This window comes from Alternaria ethzedia (assembly GCF_023757985.1).
Source record: "Alternaria ethzedia strain BMP 0044 chromosome Unknown scaffold_6, whole genome shotgun sequence".
In the NCBI taxonomy this organism is placed as follows: domain Eukaryota; kingdom Fungi; phylum Ascomycota; class Dothideomycetes; order Pleosporales; family Pleosporaceae; genus Alternaria; species Alternaria ethzedia.
The window spans coordinates 815,902-838,084 of record NW_026056199.1 but is presented as its reverse complement, the minus strand read 5'-3'; the positions used below and the strand labels follow the sequence as shown (position 1 = coordinate 838,084).

Below are 22,183 nucleotides of genomic sequence, written 5' to 3'. Positions count from 1 at the left end.
GATGGGGAACTGGCGGAAGGCAAAGGAGTTTGTCTTAGCATTCCCGACCCCGCACGAACGTTAAAGGGGGCGCAGCTGAACCGCCGACGCCATTGCATGTCGAACATCGAAATCGCGAGTTTGTAATGACACAAATCTTCAAGCAAACCAATCGACGCAATATGGCCCAAGCATGCAAAGTGGTCGTCCAACCCGCGTGCAGCATTCTACCTTTCCCGCCAGCTCTCCTTATCCCGTTAGCGCGAAGGACGTAGCAAAAGCAGCGCACACTGATCGTCGCCTTCCCGTTGAGGTCAAGATAGACAGCTGTGTCAGCGGATCAAGACACTAGTGAGGGGCAGGAAGCAGGGCCAAAAGCAGCACGCCGCTGATCGCATGCGCCATGAGACATGATCGTGTGTGACGAGCGGCGCTAAGCAGTAACTGCCGTTAGGATAGTGGGCTCTCACAGCCACTGCAGTTTGTTGATCTTGGTGTGCGTGTGGTGGGATTCATCGGAGCACATGTCGGAATGGAGAAGGGACAGGTTGTGATGGTGCCTTGCATGCTTGCAAGTAATCGATGATGGCGATATTGGTATGAATAGCATCACAATAACCGACTAAGCGATTCGCTCTGGTCGTTGCTTGGCCAATACTTTGGGGCCTCTCTTACTAGGTACGTGTATCGGTGTAGGAGTATGTATATGGGATGTATTCCGGATAGCTTATGCCTCTGCTTACACTTTTCAGCCCCGCTTAAACTCACGATCGGTAGGGGAGTTGTCTGCACTAACCTCACCATGTCCAGCAAAAAAACGGCATGATGTAAACTCGAAGTTCCGCCCGTACTACTGCACACACGGGTCGCTAGTGCATTCATACATGTACAATCTGTGTATACCATGTCAAGAGCCTAGACAAGGCGGCACGTTACACCGCGTCACCCCCATGCCGCATCGTGATCGAGCAGCAGTGATCGTGGATCGTGATCGCACTTTTGCGCGTGGAGCACCAGCACAACATCATGGAGATGAGGCATCACCCCCTACTTCCTTACCCCCAACAATATTCTAGACCTTCCAAACCGAGCAGATTAATCAACTTGCGCCGCGCCCTCCTCCTTCGGGCCTGCTCTCACGGCTCTCTGCAATAGGAAGGTTCCCACGATACATTCTTCCCTGCGATCGACGATGAGGCTGACGAACATTGATGGACAGAATACCCAACACCATGGGTTATCGGTCCTGTAGGTTTCTCACGATGCCACATGCACTCACATACATATATCAAGGCACGTGAAAGCACGCCATTTAATCCGTACTCGCGCCTTCCTCGCTGCGTCCGTCGCAGAACGTTTGTTCGACATCCACGTCCCTGTCAGTGTTCGGTTTCTCGCAGAAGGTTAGACCCTAAAACTCCACATTGACTGACCGATCCGGGCCGGCCGTGGACTGCCATGGTGCCGTCTGGGCGCGTGTGTCGAGTTATTTCCATATAGTAGGGCTCTAATCTATTTTGCTTACTGTTTCCCTTGTTCCCCGGTAAACCACATGGACGTCGATAGACGACAATGACCATGTGTCAGATTTGGCTGAGCTCAACGTATGCTCGCGCAATCTGTGTCGCGGGTTCTAGAAGGTGAGCATCCGTCTGGGTGTGGTTTCTGTTAGAGTGGAATGGTTCTTGCATGATGCGGGAGTGCCCTATCTCGCTTCCCCTGGTCTTCAAGAGACCGTTGGGGATTGTGTTTCTTTGTTCTTTTGGTTTTCAGTGTTTGCATTCATGTCCTATCATTCATCTACGCCTATATCGTAGTATTCCCCGTCAAAAACATTGTCTGAGGCCCCTACGAAGAGGAGTTTGGTATTCAACGGTGCGTCATCTATATAAGTGATGGGGGGGTTCAAGTTCATGCTGAACCCTACGACTTGAGATATGTCGTGTCTGTTTTCGTTAACGTAGAGCGAGAGCTACTCAACTGTATCGGCAACGGTGATCATGCCGTTATCTGGATTGGTAATGATCAAATGACGCAGTCGCTTGCAGCTGGTCGTTTCGATGTAGGCCACCACAGGGAGGTCGAAGGCGATCTTGCGGCAGGGTGGTGAAATAACGGACTGTTTGGCGATGGGATGGTCTGGGAAGGGTGTGTGTATAGTGGTAGGCCTTGCGGATGCATCGGAGTGTACTTGGATACGAGATGTGTCTTCGAGAATCGACCAGTGTAGGCGCTCGAGGTCTTCGCTTGGTATCGCCCCTACTTCGTTTTCAAGTGCGCTGTCGCTGTCACTCCCGTTGTCATTGTCGGAATCCCTTCATCTGTACTTTCGTCGAAGTTGTCGCTGGCCATCTCCTCGGCGATCAGAGTTGCGTTCTCGGCCATGTCCTGTTTGTTGCTTGTGAACATAATAGTCGCAACAAATGGGAAGGAGAATGTGAGTCGTCATGAACATGACGGGCACGGAACATTTCTCAAACAATCAAGGTAGATATTGATTACATGTTGATAGAGTCCAAGCTATGTATATCGATACGGCTACTTCTGCTCGAGTGAGCAGATGTTGATTGAATATCTCTCACGTTCAGGGAAGACCTCGCGATAGTCGATCTTGACAAGATGTATTACTATTGGTATCTGTAGATGGTGAAACGAACCGAGACTCCATCGCTTAATACCATTACCAGTTCCCGTTATGCGCCCCTTGGACATATGAAAGAGATATATAATACACCATAAGCTCAAAACCATCCGATGACATATGAGAAGCACGGAGCTCGGACGATGCGCTCGTAATGCAGCGGCGACAGAAAAACTGCAAGGACATCTGCATGAGCTTGCACACAATATCCAGGTCAACGTATCTAGAACATGATACACCGTACACCAACACATTGACGATGCACCCAAGTCTCAAAATGCATTGGTAGCAATTTGCGTACACCACCTCGCCGTACACCTTCTCGCCGATGTGGAGGGCTTCACCCGAGGACGGCGAGATGTCATCCCTTTCACCGATAGTCGCCGTCCGAGAAGGTCCGTGGAACGGCACGATGCGCGCGGTTGGTGTCTAAGTGAGGCGTGGGCGGTGGAATGAAGGACGTCACATGTCTGGGATTGGGTCGCCAAGCTTTGACACGAGGATAAGGTTTCCAACCGAAGGAGGACTTGTACGGTGTACTCGCTGCTGGGCTCAAGCCACGCGCCATGGTCTCGGAATTTGTAAAAGCAGCAAGTGTATAGAAGTCGTCTCGGTTGCCGGTACGTAAGGGGGATCCTACCTCCCAGAGGGTCGGGCGCATCAGCGGACGTGTATCGTAACTCCGAGCCATGAACACTAAAGGAAGGTATTGCCAGCAATGGGACTAGTCCACTTTCCCTTCTTCGCCGCCCGCATCTCAGCGTACAGGGCTGGGTTGATGCCTTTCTTCTTACACCTCTTGAGTTCAGCTTCGGACAGAGTAGTTGTGTCGAAGTCGCTCGCACTCCATTTACTGCTTCCGCTTGACTTTGAGCCAGATCGACTTCGCTCCACGTTGTCTAGTACAGACTGAAGGGAACGTTCCTCGGGCATAGACCGTTGCTCTTCTGATATGGATGTTGTTGATCTTGAAAAGCTGGAGATGTGGGCGGACGTCCGATCAACCGAAGTTGACTTTGCTATGACTAGGCGAGTAGGGCTGGGAGGAGGATCTTGCGACTTGTCTGTCAACCGCCGAGGCATCATTTTCCGGAATAGTGACTGCGGTGTGTGGTGATCAAGACTCCCATACTCCAGGGGTGTCTCTACGGGCGTGGACGTTCGCCTCGAGCTTCCACTTGATGAATTCATTGAAGAGGCTTTGGACATGACACTGGGCGGAGGATTGGTCGGCGGATCATCTTCCAAGGTAAACCAATCCGGCGAAGGAGCCTCAACTTCAGGTGGATCATGGCCGTAGATGCTCTGATCATCAGAAGCTGTCGTGTTTACCGAGTTGATAGTTTCCAGTGAAGTCTGGCGTCGCAGATGGGGAGGAAAGCGCTTGATGTTACTGATTTCCCTCTTGTTATTGCGATACGATATGAGCCCGCGTGGATGTCGTCGCGTGGATTGCGGCTCAAGTTGGGGATCCGGTTCGGCTGACCGCACAGGTTGAGGTTCTTCATTTCGAAATGGACGAGAAAACTGGCGGGCTGGATTCTTTGGCGGTGGCGCATCGACTGGATGCGCTCGGAGTGGATTGAGGCCTGCTGAGGCAGGACGAGATGTCGCTTGGCCGTCAATTGAAGCAGATCGACTGCGCGCTATTGGGGGTGGGGCTGCTTCATCCAGGTCTTCGTCGGACTCGTCAAAATCAAAAGTTCGGTGGTCTCTGTACTGCTTCTGCGCCTCGAGGGCAGCTCTCGGCGAACGACGGATGGCAGGCGGTAGGGCGTCGTCAATGTCCATCGCAGGTTGTGTGAGGTTGGATCATGGCATCTGCAAAAAGGAAAATAGGATGTGAAAATACCCCGATACCCAGCCTTCACGTCCCCGCCCAACCAGCCAAAATACGTTCAATCATGACGCAGAACGGGCTGCCAGAATCCTATGGCGTGGGTTAGCGTGATCGGAGGATGCCTGTACCTTGCATAGCGTTCACGATGGGATCCGTCGACATGTCAGATCAGATCTGGTGTTGAGCATTAGCGCAGATGTAGAGACGCACGCTGATTACAGCTCGTCAGCTTCTATATACGAGTGTCCAGGAATGTGTAGACAGTCTTCCCATCTGCAGAAAGGCCGAATGGGATGCGGAGACGGACGGCAGGAATCCTGTCGATTACGCGGGTGGCTAAGGTTTTCGGCCGTTTTGGCCGTTGGAGACTGGCCAGCCGTGCCAACGGTCTCGCCAGTCACGTGGGCAGGCGGCGTTCTTGCCTGTGCTGGGGAAGGTGTTCGGCGTCACTCGAAGCAGGCGCAAAGTCAAAACGCGTTTCAAGCGCCCAAGACGTGTCAGCAGCGGGCTGGGACATGGATGGGGCGCTGCGGTGGCTCCGAGCTGATCAGTGATGTTTCGACTTGAGCGGGACCTGACAGGCCCAGGCCGCTACGGCCGAAAGGGGCTAGGCGACGACCAACCAACCGCAGGTGGCTCCTTACTTACTTGAGCTTCACGGTCGCTGTGCACGCGAACAGCATGTATGCCACCACCACGACTCTAGCACCCCCGCCGCGCACGACAAGTGCCCGCTCGCCATGAGCAACGACGCGCCCACGCCCATCTCGGACGACGAGGTCGTGGCCCTCACCAAGGCGGCCTTTGAGCACTCCCGCCAGGACATCAACCACCGCGCCGCCGCCGAGACGCCCCGGGAACTGCAGCAGCAGCAGCCCGGCATTACGATTGACCTGGGCCACAAGAACATCGCCCGCCTGCCTGACGAGGTTATCGATGTCATCCGGGCCGAGATTGAAAGGTACACGGCCTTGCCGCCCGCGCCTGCTATGCCTGTAGTCGGCGGTAGAGAAGACCTACTGACCTGTTAGGCTCGCTCTTTCCCACAACCTCCTCTCGACCCTCCCCTCGCGCCTCATCGAATGCAGGCGCCTCCGCTACCTCAACGTGCGCTACAATGCCATGCGCGAGATTCCCAATGCCGTATGTTGGCCCCCGCAGTACCCTCCGCCGGCAAGACCCACTGACACCGCCTCAGATCCTCGAGATGACCTCGCTGGAAATCCTCGACGTGAGCAGGAACAAGATCAGGATCATCCCGCCCAAAATTGCAAACTTGACGTCTTTGAAGGTGCTGGCAATCGCAAAGAACAAGATTGAGGAATTGCCCGTGTGCCTGGGCGAGATCAACAGCTTGCAGGTCCTTAAGCTAGACGGCAACCAGCTGGTCTTCCCCCCGCCCGACGTGTGCACCATCAAGGACAACGCCCCTTCACCCGCAAACGAAAACGAGCGCGATGCCGTCATAGCCACACAAGTCAAACGCTTCATGCGACAACACATTGCAAAGGAGCGCCAGCGGTCCGATTTGGAAAGACTGCGTGTCGAGTCTTCTGGGGACGAGAGCTGGACCGAAAGCAACCCGGAGACACCCCGTCCGTCGAAGCGAGCCAACGGGGGGCGCTTCCCCGTCAGGCCCAGTGTAGGCAACATCGATGGCTTCTCCGACGCGAAGGCAGACTCTCCTGGCCTGCCTGTCCCGCCTATCCCGGTTCGATCCCACTACCGCGTTGGTTCTACAACGAGCAACGGCAATGGCGCGGGCATTGTCGTTTCGAAGAAGCCTCCGGTTTCGCCGCTGGTCTTAACAAACGGGAATAACGAGCGTAATCGAAGTCAGAGTGAGGGTTCAGGGCCTTCGTCGCACCGCCAGAAGCGGATGGGCATATACACCAACAAGACGTCTGAGCTGGGTTCCGTCGACGAGCTGCGGCGGACAAGTCACTTCCGCGGCTTCAGCCAGGGAATCGTTGTTCCTGCTCACTCCGCAGCGAATGGCCTGTCAGGTCCTGCGACCGCTGGTGTCTATGGAGATACCGGTACCGTCAGGTCCCTCGCGAACCGTCCACTATCCGACGTACGAGAACACAGGCGGAACTCGCGTGCGCCGGACATTGTCGTCGAAGCTGCCAAAAACTTCCTCTATGCCATCTCTCAGCTGCACGATTGCGTCTCACACATGGTACGCTCAATCAAGCTGACGGCCAAGACGAAAGAAAGCCTGCGTCGCAAGGAAGACTTCTACCGCAGGTACTCAACTACATACCTGAACATCCGAGCGCTGAACGAGGTTCTGCACAAGTTTGACAGGCTAGTCGAAGAGGACGAAGAAGATGCCCAGAAGCTCTCCCGAAGCGTGTACATGTATGCGCTAAGGTGTCTCGAATCTTTCATGTCCATCAGCCTCTCAATCGCCGAGAACCGCGTCGAGATTACCCAGAATGCAAATGTACACATTATGCGGACTTTCTTGTTTCTCCAGCAAGCAAGCATGATCGAGATGAGGAACGCTTGTTCGATCCTGGGCGCGCAATTCAAGGACACTTCGGTTACTTTGCGCAAGCCCAGCAATCCTGATCCAGTAGCTACAGTGCGCGCACGCCCATCGAGGGTGAATCGTCGATTCCAGGCATCACCGCCCCAGCGCAACGGTGGCTATCAGATGCCTCCGCCAGTCATACTGCACAGCAATGACAACAGTCGATCAAACACTTTGACGAGCATCAGTGCCGCCACGCCGCGTTCCGGAGAGTCGTTCTCAACACTAGCGCCGTCCATGACCCGATCGAACACACTGACCAGCAGTTTCGACGAAGCAGATGAAGATGCTCAATTCGACCGAGTCTATTCGAAACTCAGGAATGCATCCGACAGCTGCAGGCAATCCATGCCACAGATCACACGCATGATGCGAGAACAGTTTGACGGTCTGCGACGCGATCTTGACAACGAGGATCCCCGAATAAAGGCGCTAGCGAACCTCATTGATAAGAGCAATGATGTCCAGCAGATGACAAATCCTCTTGCCGCCCGCCTGTCACAGATGCAGCTCAAAGACAGCTACACTAGGAACCAACCCGAGTTCTGGCAGCAATGCATGGGTTTCATCAGGGTACGTTGATCCATGTCTTGTTTCGAATCGAAGTTTCGCGAACTGGATGTTGACTTACGTTTGTTTCAGGCTTGGCAAGAACTTGCCGCGGCGTATACCCAGCAGGGCCGAGAACACAAGCTGCTCTCTGGAGAGATCAAACAGCTTATGCGGCCACTGCACAAGATGGTTAAGGAAGCCACTCTGGCTATCAACGACAGCCCATGGTCGCATCTCACTAGCAGCAATACGGGGTTGATGGGTCCACCGAGCTTGTCGTCGATTACTTCACGCGTCCAACCACCTAGGTTCATGAAACAACCCAACGGGACGATGTCTTCGAGCGGCGGACCTTCGTTCCCAGGCCCTATCAACACATCTATTCCGGCGATGGCTTCCGTCTTCTCCGCGCAGCCATACTCTAATGCAAGCTTCGGGTCGCAAGGCTCGGGTGGGTACGGCACACCCGTTCCGGCGACACCCCTCAGTGCCGCCCTAGGAGCAGCTGCTCAAGCGACTGTCCCAAACACGCCTCGCGTCTCTCAACCTTCCAACACGCTCAACGTCTTCGAGCGGGCTGATCGCTTGCTCAGCCAGACAAGTCGACGTGTGTGATTCCACAATGCGTGGGCCTAAACTTTTCCATTTTAATGGGCCGTAACGTACTCATGACTTCGCCTACACCAGTCATGCTGAGGCACAGCAACGTAAGTACGTATTCTCTCTTTTACTCTACTGCTTCCTATACTTGTACTTGCCAGAATGATCTTTTTTGCTTTGTATTGCATACTATTAGCGACGGCGTTTGTCCGGATTTCACTCTTTCTTCCTTTGGCAACGGACGGGCATACTCGGGCTTGCATATCGGACATGGTGTTTGAGACAGGTCGGGATCAATCTTTTTTCTATTGCATACTGGGCGTTTTCTTGTCTTTGGTCTTGATGGAGCTGGATGGAAGGTTGCTTTTGATCAAATGGTCGGCTGGAATGATGGATTTGGTCGAGCCTCTGGTTAGGTCGGAATGATATGGCGCACACATACGACACGGGTCTTAATGTCTACAATGAGGGCTGGCTGCCTGGTTCGTGGCAAGAGATGGGTTTCCAGTTCGCTGGCAGAAGTCGTAACGGAATATATGGCGCTAGCTGCCATGACGCTGAGAATGAGAAGCGATTGTTCATGCAGACCAAGTCCCCAATGCAAAAGACAACACGAGAAGGTGTACTCGTAAAGTGAAGAACATCCAGAAGCCGGAACACAGATATTAACAAAATAGAAATATGTGTTAATGATACGTCAACAGCGTTATAGTAGCCAATTTGGAGAACCTCAACGCCGTTCCTGCCTTTATAGATGTAACCCAACCAACGCGACCAGGCGTATACAGTCCAACCCATCCAAGTATACACAACGAATACAACGTCCTCAACTATCCATCCCTCAGAGCCTAACATTCGCACCGATCTTCCCACCCTTGAACCAGATATCTTCTCTCCACTCCCCAATCCTCACACCCACATACGCAAAAGCACTAAGTTTCAACTGCCCACCCAGCGCCCTCTTGATAGCCTCATACCCGAGACTACCAAATGACCAGTCCACGGGCAGGCGAGGTGATTCCGACAGGCCAGGCGGGACAGCAAAAGGCAAGTCGTAGACGATTTTGCCCGCAGTGTGGCCTTCGTAGTAGGCGGTTGCGTCCATGCTGGTGATGTACATGGTTGTGGAGCGAAAGGGGGAGGCGAGGGTGAAGACGGCAGTGCTGGTGATGAGGTGCATGGTGGTGCCGCGGATGAAGTGAGATCTGCCATCATCGTCTGGGTCGGGGTTGGAGCCGTCGTCGGGTTTCTTGGGGGTGGACATGTGCGGCATGGGGCGTTCGATGGGGAATTGCGAGAGGAAGCGGCCGATGAAGGGAACGGCTGGGACAGACTTTTCGTGAGCTTGTACGGTTATCGTCGTGTTATAGCCTGGTGGATGAGTCAGTGATTGGATGCGTGGTGTTGGCAGTTATGGACGTACCTGAGATGTATTGCGAGAGTAGTTCTGCTCCAATCTTCTTGCCCTTGTCACCCCCGTAGGTGTAGGGATCCCATAGGACAGAGGCAAGCTTGTTCGTGTTGTTACCAGGAGAAACCTCCATATCCTTAACCGTCGCACTGCCAATGTGAGAGCCATTGGCTAGGATGTTGATGTTAAAGTAAGGGACCGTAGCAGAGTATTTCGAAGGATTCGTAAAGTTGACGAGGGCCGTGATGGTAAGGGATGTGGGCGAAGTTTCGACAATGGCTAGATTACCAACCTGCACATTGATCTTGCTCGCTTCGTCTTTACCGTCACCGGGCTGAGCGTCTTTGCCGCCACGAATCGCTGAACGCCAAAAGTTAGCTAATTGCAGGAATCGCGGCCAAACTTGGATCACGAACTGGTTACGAACGTTTGACTGGTACGACACCTTGCGCCGGAATGCCTCGCACTGCAAGTTTGCCCATGGGCGTATCCACGCCAACGCTGACTGCAGCCTTGAGGTCCATCAGAATAGATTTACCGCCGAAGAGCAGAGCTTGCACGACTTCACTGAAGAGGTCATCGTCAAGAATCTCGATGGGTGCGTTCTTGATAACGGATTGAACAAGGAGGGAGGGTCCTTCGGAGCCATGACCTTCAATGCGGGTGGAATTTGCCTTTTGCCACTTTTCAAGGTTCATCTTTCCGAGCTTCTTCTTGTGGTAGTAGATATCTGCATCAGCTTTGACTTGGGTGACATCAACGGGGAAGTTCATCTCGTGGGGCAGTCCGATATCGACATTGACGATACCAGAGATCTTGGGACGAGCTTCAGGTGTGCCAGGCTCGGCGAAAGGGTTGGGCAAACTGAAGTGCATGTCGGCAAGAGAGAAGTTTTTGATGAGGCTTCCCATGGACTTTCCGGCAAACGGAACCGGAACGGTAATGTCCTTGAGCAGCTCACGGGCCCAGTCGGGTGTAGCTGGATCAGGGAACTTGCAGCAGTTGATGTAGATGGTCGCGTCTTGGCCCTTCATGTAGTCGCCTAAGAAGGCGTCGAGCGGAGACTTGGCCGAATTGGGGCAGACTTCAGTCATGCGATCTGAGAGCTTGTCGACGTTGCCAGTGACATCGACCTTGACGTCTGAGTTGGGCTTGATTTCGAGTTGCCCAGTCTGAGCGGTTCCCAGCATGATGTGCTTGTCAGATGCCGAGCAGCCCTCAATGCCCACGTCGACAGCTACTGGAGGCAGCGTGATCTGGACAGGGAAGTCGTTCTGCACGACGATAGAGGCGTCGGCACCGAGACCCTTTTGCCCATGCTTGGCCTCGCCGAGGTTGAGTTTCGTAATGTTGTAGTGAGGAAGAGTAGGGATGTCGCCGCTCTGGAAGACCATGGACTGCTCGACAAGCTGCTCGCCAATGTTGATCAATCCAGACTTGAGAGGGACTGAAGCCTTGCCCTTGAGCCTTATCTGCCCCAGTCGGCCATCGATCCAGTCGTTGGCGACGCTGCGGATACCGTCGGGCGAGCCAGGCTGGACGGTCGCAATAAATGAGACGTGAGTCGTGTGGCCGTTCCTGATGTTTACCTTCAAGCCAGGTATCTTGGCCGTGCCAATCAAGACGTTGCCGTACTCGGGCAGGTAGACGTCGGCATCGAAGGGCCCCGTCTCAGCTTCGTGCGCAATCCAGGTGCCGAAGCGGCCGAGGTTGCGCACGCTCTGCTTCTTCACTTTGTTCGCGTCCATGGTAAAGTCGCCTTCTATGTGCACCTTGGCGCCGTGTTCCGTCAGGCCGTCCATGGAAAGCTTGGTGGGCTTGAAGTCGGCGGCCTGCATCGAGTATTCCTCGATGCTCTCCTTGGCGAGGAAGCCGAGCATGATGAAGACGACGAGCAGACATAGCAGGATCAGAGCCAGTATGCTCGGCCATCGCTTCTTCCACAGCGGGACTTTGCCACTGCCGCTCTTATCTGAGGAGCCACTGAGCGAGCGCAGCAACGAGCGTGTCGCGGGCGTGGCTTCCGCGTCGTCTGGTCTTTCGTGCTCATCGCGGTCCTCCTGCGACAGGAGCGGCGTCTGTTCGGTGGTGCGACTCGACTGCTGCGAGCGTGCTGAGCGCGACGAGCGGGCGGACTTGTGCGAGGCCGGGCGCGAACTAGAGTTGCGGGTGTTGGCGGCGGAGCCCCACTGCTCCTCTTCGGGGTTGTCCATCTTCAGACGGAGGGGCGTCCAGGCGAGGGACATGACATGCGGAGAGATGGAGGGGTCGAGGTGAAGGGAAGAAAGGAAACAGGGCGGTTGACGGGTGGTGGAGGGTCTTGTTCATCGTCTCGTCATGAACTCAGCCACTGCCTGGGCCGGATAAGACGCCCAGGAGCGACGTATGCCCGTGCCTGCCGCGGCCGCTAGCCCCGACCCCAGCGTCTCCACAAACATGCGTCACCTTAGTGCGCTTTCACAATAATTCACTGCTGACAGGTTGGTGTGTGTGACTCAATTGCCTGCTGTTGGGACGACATAAATATTTTGGGTTCACTCAGTCTAGCTTCAGATACGCCATTGAAGCAACATGCCCGCTTTCCGTCCCTCGCCCGCTGCTCTGCGGAGCTTGCGCCGCTGCTACTCTACCTCACCAGCGACACCGCAGACATCGCCATTCGCACCTCGACATCTCCTCTCCATAGCAGACCTCACGCCTGCGGAGCTGACCACGCTCGTCCAAAATGCACACCAACATAAGACGACCATCAAGCAGACAGGCGAGGTGCCGCATTCGATGCGCGGGGCATTGGCAGGCAGGACCGTCGCAATGACCTTCAGCAAGCGGAGCACGCGCACGAGGGTATCGACAGAAGGCGCCATCGCGGCATTTGGTGGCTCTCCCATGTTTCTCGGCAAGGACGATATTCAACTTGGTGTACGGTCGTTCCTTTCACATCCCGACTGCCCGCTGACATGGCATCCCAGGTCAACGAGTCTCTCTACGACACCTCGCTCGTCCTCTCCAGCATGACCGCCGCCATCGTAGCCCGCGTAGGCCCTCACTCCGACGTAGCCGACCTCGCAAAGCACTCGAGCGTGCCCGTCATAAACGCCCTATCTGACCTGTACCACCCCCTCCAGATCATCGCCGACCTGCTCACCATGGCCGAGATCTACCCCTCCACATCCTCCACCTCTCTCGGTCTCGAAGGCCTGAAGATTGCATGGATAGGAGACGCCAACAACGTCCTCTTCGATCTAGCCATCGGCGCAACAAAACTCGGCATCGACATCGCCGTCGCAACCCCCGCTGGCTACGAGATCCCCCAAGCCATGCGCGAAGTCATCTCCCACGCTGCGCAAACCTCTCCCCACCCGGGAAAACTGCTCGAGACAAACACACCCGAAGAAGCCATCAAGAACGCCGACATTCTCGTGACAGATACATGGGTGTCTATGGGCCAGGAAGAGGAAACCGCCAAACGCCTCAAAGCCTTTTCGGGCTTCCAGATCACATCCAAGCTGGCGAAACGGGGTGGTGCCAAGGACAACTGGAGCTTCATGCACTGCTTGCCCAGGCATCCTGAGGAGGTTGCCGATGAGGTCTTTTACGGACCCAGGAGTGTTGTGTTCAAGGAGGCGGAGAACAGGTTATGGGCTGCCATCTCCGCGCTGGAAGCGTTCGTAGTAAACAAGGGGAATATTCAGTGACTAGATCCGTGGTTCGAATGAGAGAAAATTATACGAACTTTGATCTTCACATCTACGATGAAAATATACAACTACCCAATCAACTATTCAACTCCATGTCCACCTCACTCCCTCTTCTTCTCCTTCTCCTCGCCAGCCTCCTTCCCTTCTTTACCATTCACTTCATCTCCATCCTTCCTCTCATTTAACCCCTCAACACCCTTTCCCCAAGCCCCAGCCTTCTTCCCCCACGTCATCATGCCCCAAGCATGCGTCCAGCTAAACTTCGGCGGGGCATCGGGATGCGTCCGGAACGGACTCGCACCATGCTTGAACATATCCTCCATTTCCCTCTGTCGGTCTTTTTCCAGCTCATCTCTTGACAGAATCTTCGTATTCGGCGGTAGCGAATCTGGGGCCGGCGCAGGAGTAGCAGCAGGAGCAGGACGAGATGCAACAGCAGAAAAAGGCTTCTCCCAATGTCTCGACTCCACCGGCAACGGTCTCCACCATCCAGTCCCGTCTCCACTCTCCATACCCGTCGCCGATGCAGACGAAGCAGCAGCAAACCTCTCCCACCACTTCTTCGAACACATCTCCCAAATCCTACTCTCGGCCCTCTTAACCGCAAACTTCTCATCCTCACCCGTCAACCCCCCTATATTCGCAAAGTCAGGGCTGCCAGGCCCAAACTTGCGTTCGTCCGTGAACGACGTGCCCGCCTGGCGTGACCGGTTCGGCGGGTCGTCTTCGAGTGCGTCTTCAGCCAGCGTGTCGGAAGAGTAGGAAGAGATGTTTGGTCGGAAGGGCGAGTTGAGATCTTGATAAATTTCGGAATAGGTTTCTGGGTACACGGCGTCGGAGTCTAGGGTTTCTTGGCCTGGTTCGCTGGATGCGGAGGGGATCTTAGCGGGGAAGAAGATTCCGTCCGGGCCGGCGGCTGCAGTGATTATTAGTCTGCAGCGGGCTTCGTACATGGCGTCGAGGAGTGTGATGAAGCGTCGTGCTTCGCTCTTCATTAGCAGACCCATGACTGGCACGTCGGTTACGATGAACGTGTGGTAGGTGGATGCCAGCGTGATGTAGTCTGCGGGGCCGAGAACTGCGCCGCATAGTTCCGCGAAGGTGAAGAATGCTACCCCGTTGTATTGCGCGGGGATCTCTAAGGGCCGGTTGTACACGGTGAGTGTTGCGGGTTCCCAGGGGATGGGGTAGGAGTGGTTGGTTGCGGACTCGACAATGGTGTTGAAAGATTCTCCGAATTCGATCAAGGTTTCGGCCGTGGTGGGCTGGATGAGGTAGTTCTTAGGGAGGTAGGTTGATGGGGTGGTCGAATCTGTTGGTGCGTCGGAGACTTCTGCGGTACCCGTCGCCCCAGCTACTGGAGGTGAAGTTGACGTGGTGCTGGCGAGAGCTTCGGATGCAGGCATCTGCACACTATCCCTCCTCTCCTCCTCTTCCTCTCTCTCAATCTTCCGGTAGTCCTTCTTCCCCTCCATCTCCCAAACCTCGCACCGCGCCCTGAGTACCTCCAAGAACGCGGCGAACTCTCCCATCTGGCCCGCTCCATCGTCTCTGCGCGTATAAGTGCTCTTGCTCATACTCCATCCCAGGCGACTGAGGCGGTTTACTGGGCGTGAAAACTCCATTCCTGCGGCTTTGGCTAGCTCTTCCGGCATACGGTTACTAGTCGCAATAAGGACGCCCCCAAGCTGGAAGAACGACGTCATGAGGTTAGACAAAATCTTGCTAGCCGCACGATCTGGGAGTTGGAATTCGTCCAGGAAGAGGATGGGTGACTTCTCAATGAGGTCGCGTGCGACGAGGAGTAGGGAATACTCATCGTGAGTAGCTCCCGGGCCAGCGACTAGTGATCTCGACATGCGGAGCTGTTCTAGGCGCGAGATGGTGTCGAGCATGAAGGTGTTGAAGTGCCAGCGTCGCTTCTTACGGTTCGGTAGACAGTCTTGGAACAGGTCTATGAGCATGGATTTTCCCGTTCCGACTTCGCCGTGGAGCATGAGGCCCTTTGGACTTTGCAGTTGCATGGCTTCGTCGTGGCTGGTTAGGACGCGCGTCAGTGCTACAGAGTCTCTTTTATCCTTTTGCGCAAGGAGAGATGTCCACACGCCCCTTCTACCGAAGCGGTTGACATGGGTATCCGTTGATGATGATGCATCTTGACCCGCATCGACAGCTCTGGTAAGTTGTTGGAGTCTCTTGGAATACTCTACACTCGGTTCATAGTCAATCAAACGGTCGTAGAGCTTTTGTAAATGTAATGCTGTAATTCATGTTAGTACATCCTCACACTAGTTTCGTCTAAATGGTAGACGTCATACCCAGGCGATGCTGCGCAGGATCAGGTCGGATCTTCTGTGTAGCAATGAGACTGCGATAGAGCACCAAGGGGTTGGTGATGGTAACACCGGTGGAAGGCATTGGTAGTCATTGGTTGGAAGAGTCAAAGTCTATGTGGCATGATGTTTGAGTGTTCGATATGGCCGAGGTGATCTGCCATGACATTGGACTAGACTGCAATCGGCGCTAGCGCTTTTGGGAAGTCCCGATATTTTATCGACGTGGTACGCGGCATTGAACGAAGAGAGGCTGGCAATCAGAACGTGGAAATCGAATATTTGCTATAAACGCCGGCCTGATGCAACATGGTATCGTGCTTGGTATAAGGTTGAATCAAATGCTGGTAACGCCTGGAGACCATGCGTCGGCTATCTTCTTGACTTCTTGTATGAACTTGCGACTTGTGATTTGAGTCGAGCCGATCCTTTGCTCGGCATTTGCTGTGACTGGAGAGTGCTCATCTGGGTCGTAGAACCTACATAGTGGCACCAAAGTCAGTATGCGTCTCAACCGAGCATCGTCCTGGAGTCTTACGGGTTTCTTAACAGCTTGATGTAAGCTGTCTGCAACGCCCTAAACGCCTAATAGATGTTATAAAATGACGGTTATCTCGATAGCTTCAAGCTTACGGGTTTCATATCTGCATCTCGCAGCCCAACGGCAGTCGTATTCTTGCTGTCAAGCGCAGTAGCTGGCCTTCCTTCCATGTCGACCACAATGACAAACTTGACTCCGGTGTTGGTGAGCCATCCATACATTGCTAACCTCTCATCGACGGCCTGGAGAAGGCCAAAGTCTTGATCTGCTGTTTTGTGTGGTAGGCGGGCTTCGAAGATGTCTAGACATGACGAAAGAAGGAACTGGAATTCCAGTGGCGCCCTCTCTTCTGCTGGGAAAAGTGATATGTGAAGAGGGTTGTTCTATCAAAAGGGTTAATTCTATCTAGGTTGGAGATGTATACCACGTGTACTAACATGCTTGCCAATTACGCCGATGCACGCAATGGACGGGACCTGGGACAGTCATCAGCGCATACCCCAAGTCCTTGGAACTTTCACTCTTACCCGGCCTGACATGTTGGAACGATATCACAGGCTTGGATAGGTTTGGTGGATCTGGGAGTATGCGGAGTAGGCTGGCCGACGTAGACCGAAAGGGTGATGGAGGGAGGAGCGATCGCCGGCTAACCTATCAGACGCCACCAAAATCGACGACTAATCGATTTCCGCCAAGCACTTTGCTGCACCTACCTCATCGACACAACTTCGCGACTCCTCGACCGCCACCCCACATCTCGCCTCTCCACTCCTTCCCTCCCGACCTTCCCTTGTGTCTGTCGCAATCATGTTCTCGACAACACGGTCTGCGGCCTCAATGGCTCTGCGAGGTTTGTCCCCGCCACCCCGAAAGCTCGCCGCCGACCGGGACTGACAGTGTGGACAGCCAAACCCGCGACGGCGCTCATGCCCTTCCGCGCCGGAAGCGCTGCTTTCCTCTCGTCGAGCTCTTCGGATAGGGCGACGACCATGAAGACGCCCGCGACGATTCCCGGCAACCCTGGAGCGCCACCACCGATGAAGTCCGCGCGAGTTGAGGTGCCATTGCCGAGTCAGGAGGGAAAGAAGGGTGCTATGCAATACGCATTGTATGTGATATCTTGAAAAGGCCCCGGAGCATGAGACAGGGCGACAGGATGGGATGTACAAAGGCACAGGCTAACGTGCGGCAACAGGACCACCCTCGACCAAGTAGCCAACTGGGCCCGCCAGAGCTCCCTATGGCCCATGACTTTCGGTCTCGCATGCTGCGCCGTCGAGATGATGCACTTGTCCACCCCACGATACGATCAGGATCGTCTCGGTATCATTTTCCGTGCCTCGCCCCGACAGTCGGACGTCATGATTGTAGCCGGAACCCTCACAAACAAGATGGCGCCAGCGCTGCGACAGGTCTACGACCAGATGCCTGACCCACGATGGGTTATTTCCATGGGCAGCTGCGCCAACGGAGGAGGATACTACCACTACAGCTACTCGGTCACAAGAGGATGCGACAGGATCGTGCCAGTAGACATCTACGTACCCGGCTGCCCGCCTACTGCCGAGGCGCTTATGTACGGAATCTTCCAACTGCAGAAGAAGATGAGACATACCAAGATCACCAGGATGTGGTACAGGAAGTAGAGTGTGTTTTGGGATGTGCGGTCTAGTCATTGGTCGTTTTATCTGCGAGTTTTGAGGGAGCAGATTCCTCTTGTACAAATCGATCTTCTATATGCATAGTCTATACCAAGTAAGGTGTGATGGGGTTACGCTGTCTCACCAAGTCCAAACATCTTGATCGAGTTCTTCCATGCTCTAGGTAATGATTAGCATCTTCCTCTTGTACATATCAGAAGGGATAGGATAAACTTACGCATCGCAAACCTCCTCCACGGTGATCTCCTTGATCTTTGCAATCGCATGTGCCACATGTGGTATCGTGGCTGGCTCATTCCGACCCTTGACCATCATACCCTTGGTGAACTTCTCCTTCTTGACCGCCTTGGGTAGTGGCGGTGCGTCTTGCAGATACTTGGCTGATGCATGACTAGGTCGCATTTCGCACCATGGGCCATCCGTCTCGATCTGCAGACGGTCAAGTGGTATTTGCTTGACGACTTCGATGTTCTCATCGGCTAGAAAGCCAAGTCAGCCAAACATGCGGTCGCGGCGAGCTCAAAAAGACTCACTCTTCATGCTGCACCCGTTAACCCCGATATCAAACCCCAAACCAACAAGCCGTTTCATCTCCTCTGCCGTTCCAGTAAAACTATGCACCAGCCCTCGTTTCGGCAACTTCTCCAATTTCGCCGTGAGAATCTTCTCAAAGTCCTCACTCGCAGCCCGTGAATGCAGGAAGAGTGGTAGCTGTACGTCAATCGCGATGTCCAACTGTGCCTCAAAGTACTTCAACTGTGGCTCCTTCGCCGTCAAGAACAGTCGATCGTAATCAAGTCCTATCTCGCCAAACGCCACCGCATGGCCCGCTTCTTTAGCCTCAAGCGCCAGACTCTTCAGCGCAGATAGCAGTTCAGATGGGCCTCCAGGATGCGTATCGAAGTGTTTTGCGGAGCATGGATGTACACCGACGGTTGCGTAGCATTGTCCTGGGTGCGCTTTGGCGATTTCAACGGCGTGTTTGGATTCAGAGAGGTCGGAACCTGTTACCATGAACTTTTTGCAGCCGGCATCTACGGCGCGTTGGATCACGTCTTCAAAGTCATCTTCGTGCCGTTTGGTGCCGTGGTATTCTCCTCGGTAGATGGGGTCTGTGAAGTTGATGCCGATCTGGGGTGGGTTAGTGGTGGATGAGGTGCGGTGGGGGATGCGGACCGACATCGATGTATTTGAGTTGATTGGCTTCTGTTGCCATGTTGGGTATATTTAGTTTTGAATTCCCGCTGAATGGTCTTATGGCTAGGATATGTATTAGTACGGAATATATAAGTTGAGATGTTCTCTTTCAAGACGGAAAACGTGATGACGCACTTGCAAAATTGCTAGACAGAGCTCCGATGGGGCTGAAAGGGCGCAGATTAAGAGCCGGATAGATTTTGAGGCTGGAATTGCAGAGCCTCAGAGTTCGAGAGGACCTCAGAAACATCGATGACACTGATGGTGGGAATCTATTCGTTGGATTGATCGTTGTTGCCTCAAAGTGACTCTGACTAAGCCGCTTCAAGCCTAGTTTCAATGCTGGCATCTCTCGCACAGCCACCCTTCATCACAACTACTAACCTCTACGCCCTTTTTCGTCACTACAAACCAAGACTGCATCAAGCATTCATATCACTCGGTTGATTTCTGGAGTAATATAGACCTTAGAGTAACCTGGAGACTAGTCTGTTGCTGTTTTACTGCATTCTGCGTCATCTTAGATACCTAGGTACTTTGCGCACTCGCGCGCTTCTGTTGCCGACGTAGACAACAACCGCGAAAACAATTTGGAATCTCGATGGAGAATCTGTGGCATCTTCGCCGTGTGGCGGACAACGCCGCAAAGGCTTGCTGGATCTGCTACAAGCCATCTACCAGTGTTCTGATTACTCCTACCAACAAGGTGCGAAACGACGAATGGTAGGCTGTACTTCAACCATACTGATTTATTTGAAGGACTTCTTTTACATATGTCCTGGACACTTGGTTGACCGTGGATTCTGTCAACCGGAAGCGGATGAAGCCAAACGAGTCGCAGACCAGAAGAAGCAAGAAGAGCTGGATCGTGAGATCGAAGCTGTGAAGAAAGAGTACGAGGAGAAGCAGAAGCTCAAGCGGGAAAAGCGAAAAGGGAAAGATAAGGAAAAAGACAAAGAGAAAGAGAAGGAGGCCAAAGGCAAAGAAGCAGAGGAGGACAAGCAGGATGAGAAAGCCAAAGACGACAAAGCATGTGATGTGCACCTTCACATCATCACTGTGCTAACTCTCTATGCAGATCAAGGAGCTCTCCAAAACCAAGGATCAAGCCCAGGCTGAACTTGGCCCGCGCATATACCAACTCAACAAGTGGGGCCGCATTTACACACTCCTTGCTCCAGCTACATACTGACCCTGCACAGGAACTTCTATCAAATGCGTCTAGACAAGCTGCGGAATGCTGAGATTGCCAAACGGAATCGCGAACGACTGAACAACCCTGCAAACTTTCCGTCCGTGCCTAGCGGAAATCCTTAGACGCAGAGCGCGTCCTAATATCGACAATGGTCAATGTCACAGACCAGTCGTTGCTCCCGTCACCTTGGAGGAATTCATACCCGCATTTCGCCCGGCAGCAGGCAGGATCGGCTTATGCGAACAGCGATGGACCCCACGGCCGCCGGCCTTAGATCCTTCGAAGACGATGCAGTCAGCTTTTAGCGGCCGGTTCAAAGGCCATGCTTACCGAATGTCATACGTGTCACGCATATCATCTGTTTATAGTTACGGTCAAACCAGATCTTTCGCCCTTCGGTACTTTCCGCCTAGGGACGTTAATCGCTACCAGTGTGACGGGAATAGTCGGATACATTCATCCGTTCGACAGGTGCTACTTTCAGTCAACAACGCTCACACACTGCAGATGTACTCGCAGGATCTAGCCTGTCACACTTCGCTTGTGCAGACATCGTGCGGAAGTGGCTTGGGAGCCTGTAAGACGGCAGTAACTCCTATACCGATCTAAGCTGTCTTCATGCAAGTTTTTATATCTGGTCTTGGCTACTCCCCGTTGAAGTGGGGTTCTAGTTCGCTGCATTCATCGTCAAAGTTTTGGGGCCAGATAATAACTTGTGGCTCTCGGATTTGGTGCGCTCATGATGAGGAGGCAATGATCAGCTCACTCAGCTGTCCCGTTCCAGCCGTACACGAACCCACATGCTGTGTCATGACCCTTCATCTATGCCAGAGTTGCTTATCAGTACGTTCAGCAAGTCGTGGTACCCCGAGATCTTGGTATAACAACCAACGTTGTGTATCCAATCACTTCCGAGACCGGCACGCGTCGTGACAGGTACAAATCCTCGCTACGCAAGCCTAAACAAGGACAAGCTATACTGTAATCGAACGATCTACAGTCAATCCGACAGTAATGGCACTGTGACCGATCTCTATGGGGCAGAGAGGAAGTGACAAGGGCACACAGCTCGTTGTTACCACGCAATGGCGCACCCCGCCTGTTCACCCTTTCGCTTATACCATTTGTCACCACATCGCGTCTACTGAGTCATCTCATATCTGCGCGGGTGGTGACACGATAGGAGTCTTGGCGATGTGCTATCTCAGGAAGGATGCCCTTCTCAACGACACCCGCCGTGCCAAGCATCGCAACGGCTTGGCCACTTGGGTGTGTATGCAATGAGGAACATTGCTCAAAAGTACGCCGTTTCGAGTATGATACTATACAGCAGTCAAGAGCCATGCGTTGTCTCCAACTTCTCCAACTCCCGGAAGCGCTGATGCTATCCAGCGCTTGGCACTGCATGCCATCTACGCTCCGCCGCTACGCAATGCAGTCTATCCAGTCCTACATTATCTCCTCAAACGCTCACCCGTTCATGTCTTAGCCTTTTACTGCATTTTCAGATATCCGCTGAGACTACGGTACAGGCCGTCCAACTGCCGCCACTAAACGCGCCCTCCAGCCAGCCTCTTCTTTACAATACCGATGGGTGAGCACGAACGGGCAATCACGCGAACAAATCTCAAACCCTGCCTCAAGCAGCAGACTAAACGGTAACAGTAAGCCTCGCTTCCGATCTGCGCGCGTCAGCATCGTCCCGCGCATCTACTCAGCGACACATCACGTACTGCATCACATGCATGCTAGCAGCTTAATTTTCCGTTCGATTTGTCTTGCTTTGTTTTTTGTTTATTGGAATCGCTTATATCTTCCCTTATGGTGGAATCCATGACGGCGCAGACGCCCTTTGCAGCGTAGTCTGTTGGATGCGTAGGGCGTAATGTCGACACGCATCTTGTGACACCTGTTCACCTCTTTGGGCGATCCCACGATCCTGCAGCCACAATGCTGCTAGCTCATCGGGTGTCCGCTGCTTTAGTCTGTTCAGGCG

General features: G+C 53.7%; 9 protein-coding genes across 9 annotated transcripts; 4 read left to right on the top strand and 5 right to left on the bottom strand.

The window, feature by feature from the left end:
• Positions 1–3,316: 3,316 nt before the first annotated feature.
• J4E87_003559 (uncharacterized protein) lies at positions 3,317–4,411 on the bottom strand (the record flags this gene model as incomplete). The annotated part of the gene is made up of 1 exon (XM_049375184.1): positions 3,317–4,411. One exon carries the CDS (start codon positions 4,409–4,411, stop codon positions 3,317–3,319), a length of 1,095 nt encoding a protein of 364 aa, XP_049235106.1.
• A 789-nt stretch (positions 4,412–5,200) lies between these two features.
• Positions 5,201–8,166, top strand: J4E87_003558 (uncharacterized protein; the record flags this gene model as incomplete). Its single annotated transcript, XM_049375183.1, has 4 exons — positions 5,201–5,421; positions 5,492–5,603; positions 5,659–7,572; positions 7,642–8,166. The coding sequence occupies 4 exons, from the start codon at positions 5,201–5,203 to the stop codon at positions 8,164–8,166; spliced, it is 2,772 nt and encodes a 923-aa protein (XP_049235105.1).
• Positions 8,167–8,992: 826 nt separating this feature from the next.
• On the bottom strand, positions 8,993–11,808 carry J4E87_003557 (uncharacterized protein; the record flags this gene model as incomplete). The annotated part of the gene is made up of 3 exons (XM_049375182.1): positions 8,993–9,522; positions 9,575–9,922; positions 9,990–11,808. The coding sequence occupies 3 exons, from the start codon at positions 11,806–11,808 to the stop codon at positions 8,993–8,995; spliced, it is 2,697 nt and encodes an 898-aa protein (XP_049235104.1).
• A 325-nt stretch (positions 11,809–12,133) lies between these two features.
• On the top strand, positions 12,134–13,257 carry J4E87_003556 (uncharacterized protein; the record flags this gene model as incomplete). The annotated part of the gene is made up of 2 exons (XM_049375181.1): positions 12,134–12,481; positions 12,532–13,257. The coding sequence occupies 2 exons, from the start codon at positions 12,134–12,136 to the stop codon at positions 13,255–13,257; spliced, it is 1,074 nt and encodes a 357-aa protein (XP_049235103.1).
• Positions 13,258–13,361: 104 nt separating this feature from the next.
• J4E87_003555 (uncharacterized protein) lies at positions 13,362–15,576 on the bottom strand (the record flags this gene model as incomplete). The annotated part of the gene is made up of 2 exons (XM_049375180.1): positions 13,362–15,435; positions 15,572–15,576. The coding sequence occupies 2 exons, from the start codon at positions 15,574–15,576 to the stop codon at positions 13,362–13,364; spliced, it is 2,079 nt and encodes a 692-aa protein (XP_049235102.1).
• A 354-nt stretch (positions 15,577–15,930) lies between these two features.
• J4E87_003554 (uncharacterized protein) lies at positions 15,931–16,673 on the bottom strand (the record flags this gene model as incomplete). Its single annotated transcript, XM_049375179.1, has 5 exons — positions 15,931–16,072; positions 16,132–16,178; positions 16,227–16,517; positions 16,572–16,610; positions 16,662–16,673. 5 exons carry the CDS (start codon positions 16,671–16,673, stop codon positions 15,931–15,933), a joined length of 531 nt encoding a protein of 176 aa, XP_049235101.1.
• Positions 16,674–16,941: 268 nt separating this feature from the next.
• Positions 16,942–17,780, top strand: J4E87_003553 (uncharacterized protein; the record flags this gene model as incomplete). The annotated part of the gene is made up of 3 exons (XM_049375178.1): positions 16,942–16,984; positions 17,041–17,242; positions 17,330–17,780. 3 exons carry the CDS (start codon positions 16,942–16,944, stop codon positions 17,778–17,780), a joined length of 696 nt encoding a protein of 231 aa, XP_049235100.1.
• Positions 17,781–17,905: 125 nt separating this feature from the next.
• Positions 17,906–19,011, bottom strand: J4E87_003552 (uncharacterized protein; the record flags this gene model as incomplete). Its single annotated transcript, XM_049375177.1, has 4 exons — positions 17,906–17,954; positions 18,013–18,274; positions 18,329–18,926; positions 18,976–19,011. The coding sequence occupies 4 exons, from the start codon at positions 19,009–19,011 to the stop codon at positions 17,906–17,908; spliced, it is 945 nt and encodes a 314-aa protein (XP_049235099.1).
• Positions 19,012–19,593: 582 nt separating this feature from the next.
• On the top strand, positions 19,594–20,309 carry J4E87_003551 (uncharacterized protein; the record flags this gene model as incomplete). Its single annotated transcript, XM_049375176.1, has 4 exons — positions 19,594–19,698; positions 19,752–20,021; positions 20,071–20,141; positions 20,195–20,309. The coding sequence occupies 4 exons, from the start codon at positions 19,594–19,596 to the stop codon at positions 20,307–20,309; spliced, it is 561 nt and encodes a 186-aa protein (XP_049235098.1).
• Positions 20,310–22,183: the final 1,874 nt, after the last annotated feature.